The sequence below is a fragment of the Crocuta crocuta genome, unplaced genomic scaffold, assembly GCF_008692635.1.
Source record: "Crocuta crocuta isolate KB4526 unplaced genomic scaffold, BGI_CrCroc_1.0 scaffold352, whole genome shotgun sequence".
Taxonomy (NCBI): domain Eukaryota; kingdom Metazoa; phylum Chordata; class Mammalia; order Carnivora; family Hyaenidae; genus Crocuta; species Crocuta crocuta.
Genome location: NW_027532169.1, coordinates 2,688,625 through 2,692,553, shown reverse-complemented (window position 1 = coordinate 2,692,553; position 3,929 = coordinate 2,688,625). Strand labels below are relative to the sequence as shown.

At 65.8% G+C, this 3,929-nt stretch overlaps 1 protein-coding gene across 1 annotated transcript in view; it reads right to left on the bottom strand.

Moving 5' to 3' along the window:
- COL1A1 (collagen type I alpha 1 chain) overlaps positions 1-3,929 on the bottom strand; it is a 15,640-nt gene continuing 11,711 nt past the window's right edge. The window contains exons 39-51 of the mRNA XM_077776794.1: positions 3,731-3,892; positions 3,531-3,642; positions 3,344-3,447; positions 3,183-3,236; positions 2,969-3,076; positions 2,581-2,634; positions 2,359-2,466; positions 1,988-2,041; positions 1,599-1,706; positions 1,224-1,506; positions 883-1,073; positions 463-705; positions 1-353 (exon numbers count right to left, since the gene is read on the bottom strand). Of these exons, the coding sequence (XP_077632920.1) occupies positions 207-353; positions 463-705; positions 883-1,073; positions 1,224-1,506; positions 1,599-1,706; positions 1,988-2,041; positions 2,359-2,466; positions 2,581-2,634; positions 2,969-3,076; positions 3,183-3,236; positions 3,344-3,447; positions 3,531-3,642; positions 3,731-3,892 (1,728 nt within the window). The 3' untranslated portion in view covers positions 1-206. The remainder of the gene's footprint in view (positions 354-462; positions 706-882; positions 1,074-1,223; positions 1,507-1,598; positions 1,707-1,987; positions 2,042-2,358; positions 2,467-2,580; positions 2,635-2,968; positions 3,077-3,182; positions 3,237-3,343; positions 3,448-3,530; positions 3,643-3,730; positions 3,893-3,929) is intronic.

Sequence of the window (3,929 nt, the reverse complement as noted above, 5' to 3'; positions counted from 1 at the left end):
GTTTTTGGCCATGTTCGGTTGGTCAGAGATAAAAACTAAGTTGGAGAGATGAATGCAAAGGAAAAAAAATATTTTCCAAAGTCCATGTGAAATGGTCTCCCGTTTTTTTTGGCTTTTTGGGGGGTTCAGTTTGGGTCGTTTGTCTGTTTCCAGGGTCAGGGGCGAGTGGGTTGGGTGGGAGGGAGCCAGGTTGGGTGGGAGAGAGTTTACAGGAAGCAGGCAGGGCCAACGTCGAAGCCAAATTCCTGGTCTGGGGCGCCAATGTCCAATGGGGCCACATCGATGATGGGCAAGCGGGAGGTCTTGGTGGTTTTGTATTCGATCACTGTCTTGCCCCAGTTTCCGGTGTGACTCTGGGGTGGGGGGGAGACAATGGGGGTCACCAGGGGGAGCCACGGCGGGCGCCGGGAGTACCAGAGCCCGGAGAGGGGCCCCGGCCAGGGACTGAGGCCAGGGACTTACCGTGCAGCCGTCGTAGGTGACGCTGTAGGTGAAGCGGCTGTTGCCCTCGGCCCGGATCTCGATCTCGTTGGAGCCCTGGAGGAGCAGGGCCTTCTTGAGGTTGCCAGTCTGCTGGTCCATGTAGGCCACGCTGTTCTTGCAGTGGTAGGTGATGTTCTGGGAGGCCTCGGTGGACATCAGGCGCAGGAAGGTCAACTGGATGGCCACATCGGCAGGATCGGAGCCCTGGCCGCCATACTCGAACTGCAGGGGTGGGGGGAGGGCGTCGGAGAAGCGAGTGAGTGACCATGCTGGCGCCTCTAGTCCTGGCCTCCCTCCCTGGGGTCCTCTGACAGCGCCCCAGTGCACCCCTCCCCCAGCCAGAAGTAGCATCCCTCCTGCCCCATCCTATGAGCGTGGCTCCAGGGCCAGCTTCCGCACCTGGGATCCGTCGGTCATGCTCTCGCCGTACCAGACGTGCCTCTTGTCCTTGGGGTTCTTGCTGATGTACCAGTTCTTCTGGGCCACGTGGGGCTGAGTGGGGTACACGCAGGTCTCTCCTGTTTCCATGTTGCAGAAGACCTTGATGGCATCCAGGTTGCAGCCTTGGTTGGGATCGATCCAGTATTCTCCTGCAGGGGGGCGGAGCAGGACGGAGTCAGGGGAGGGGTGGCAGCTGGGGCACACGTGGGACACTGGGGCCCTCGGGGCTCAGCCCTGTCCCCGCAGGAGGAGAAGGGACGAGGGGGAGGAGGAAGGGCACAGCAGGGGCGGGGCCTCACCGCTCTTCCAGTCTGAGTGGCACATCTTGAGGTCACGGCAGGTGCGGGCAGGGTTCTTGCGGCTTCCTTCGGGGCTCCGGATGTTCTCGATCTGCTGGCTCAGGCTCTTGAGGGTGGTGTCCACCTCGAGGTCACGGTCACGGACCACGTTGGCGTCATCGGCCCGGTAGTAGCGGCCGCCATCGTGAGCCTTCTCTTGAGGTGGCTGGGGCAGGAAGCTGAAGTCGAAGCCACCGCTGGGAGGACCGGGGGGACCGGGGGGTCCAGGAGGGCCGGGGGGACCCTGCACAGAGAGGAAGAAGAGCCGGGATCACCAGGGTCCCAGCGCCCGTGGGGCTGGAGGGCCATGGGCAGACGGGCCGAGGGGCTACGTACGACAGGGCCAGCGTCACCAGTGCGACCACGAGGACCAGGGGGGCCGATGGGGCCTGGGAGACCGTTGAGCCCGTCTTTGCCAGGAGAGCCAGCAGCGCCGGGGGGACCCTGCGAAGGGGAAGGGGGTTGGAGAAAGCTCACCAGAAAGCCCAGGACCACACGCCCAGCTCTTCGGAGGAGCCCGGCACCCTCCCTGCCTGGCTCTGGCGCCATGACCTCATCATCGTCCATTCCCACGGCCAGGCGGGACCGTCCAGGACTCTTCTCCCACCCCCTGCCCCCACAGCCTTCTGCGGAGAGGCAGGGACACCCGTATGCCAGGCCGAGGGCCCCGAAGCGAGCCTGGGCTTGGGTCCCAGCACGAGAAGACAGATAGGGGCGTGACTTACTCGGGGACCAGCGGGACCAGAAGCTCCAGAAGGACCTTGTTCACCAGGAGAGCCCTGAAGGACAGACACAAAGGCGACGTGGGCTCAGTGCGGGTCACACGCGGCCAGCAAACTGCCCCCCCGCCCCGCCTCGTTATTCTGGACATCTAGTCCCAAGGTGTCCACGGGCTAAGATGCCTCCCACAACCCCTCTTTGTGTCGCTCGCCATCTCGGAAGCCTCTTGGAAATGCCTATTAATCTTGAGACCCTGATCCCCGTTAAGGAGGAGTGAAAATGACTATCGAGAGGGGAAACTGAGGCAAAATTCCCCCTCATTGTGCGGCAGGGCTCAATGGCAGCTGGGGGACAAAGGGGTGCTGAGCATACTCACGGGAGGGCCAGGGGGACCCTGGAGACCAGAGAAGCCACGATGACCCTTTATGCCTCTGTCACCCTGTTCGCCTGCCTCACCCTTGTCACCACGGGGGCCTTGGGGTCCCTAGAAGAGAGGAGAGGACAGGCTGTCAGACGGAAGGTCTGTTGGCACTGAGTGGGGTGTAGTCCGCCTCCGGGTGGGGTTCTGAGGGCACGAGGGACAGAGCAGGGCACTTACGGCGGGACCGCGAGCGCCGACAGGGCCGATGGGGCCGGCGGGACCAGCGGGACCCTGGAGAGAGCACGGAGCGTGTTAGATCCTGCCACAGCCTGAGCTGCGGGACGAAGCCACCCCTCGGCCGCACCCGTCATTTCTCAGATCCTTTCCCACCGCGTCCGTTCCTCCTGAGCCCCAGGTGCACCTGCGTGGGAACCAACCCTATTCCTCCGGGGGGATGGGAGACGTGCCGCCTGGGAGAGGGGCCTCGGGGACCGAGCTGTGGCTGAGGGCCCGGGCCCTGGACGTTGTGTGAGACCTCCTCCCCTCCCCCAGCCTCGGTGACGCCAGATGCCCACCCGCGTGCCCGTAGGCGGGCCCGGAGAGTCCCTGGAGCCTGGCTACTTACAGTCTCACCACGGTCGCCATTCTTGCCAGCGGGGCCGACGGGACCGGGGGCACCGGGAGCGCCGGGGGCACCGGGGGGTCCAGAAGGGCCGGTCTCACCGCGGTCACCCTGGGAGGGGAGCGGAGGGAGACAGGGGTCAACCCCAGCCAGAGGGGCTAGGCTGGAGCAGGGGAGTGGCGGGCGGCGCTGTGGCCCTGGGGCGCCGCCATCTTACCTTGGGGCCAGGAGAACCATCTCGTCCGGGGGAGCCTTCGGCACCGGGAGATCCCTGCGGAGAGAGAGGGCCAGGTGAGTGTCAGCCAGAGGAAGGCCGGCTTGGGCAAAGGCTCAAATGGCCGCGCTGAGGGCACGGGTACAGGGCCGGCGACTGCTCACCTCACGTCCAGACTCGCCAGGGGGTCCGGCCAATCCAGGGGGGCCCATGGGACCAGGGGGGCCACGTTCACCGCTCGGGCCAGAAGGNGCCACAGCTGTCGTGTCTGGCCCCGGCGCCCTCCCCCACCCTGCAGCCTCCGAGCCCCGTGATGGTTCTGCTCGGGGTCCCCCAAGGCGAGCGGAGCACTCACAGAGGGGCCGGGAAGACCGGGGAAGCCTCTTTCTCCTCGCTGACCGGGCAGGCCCACCACACCACGCTGTCCAGCAATGCCTTGAGGTCCGGGAGTGCCGGGAGCACCCTGCAGGGGGAGGCGACGAAGGTGAGGCGCCCTGCAGGGCGCAGGGAGCACACCCCCCGCCTCGGGCCCCTCCGGAGCTCGCGCTTACGGCAGGTCCATCAGCACCAGGGGATCCTTTCTCGCCAGTGGGGCCAGGGGGGCCAGGGGGACCGACTTCACCGGGACGGCCGGCGGGGCCAGTCTCACCGCGGACGCCTTTGCCGCCTTCTTTGCCAACAGGGCCGGGAGGGCCAGGGGGTCCAGCGTTTCCCTGGACGGGGAGAAGATTCCAGTGGGTTCCGGAGCAC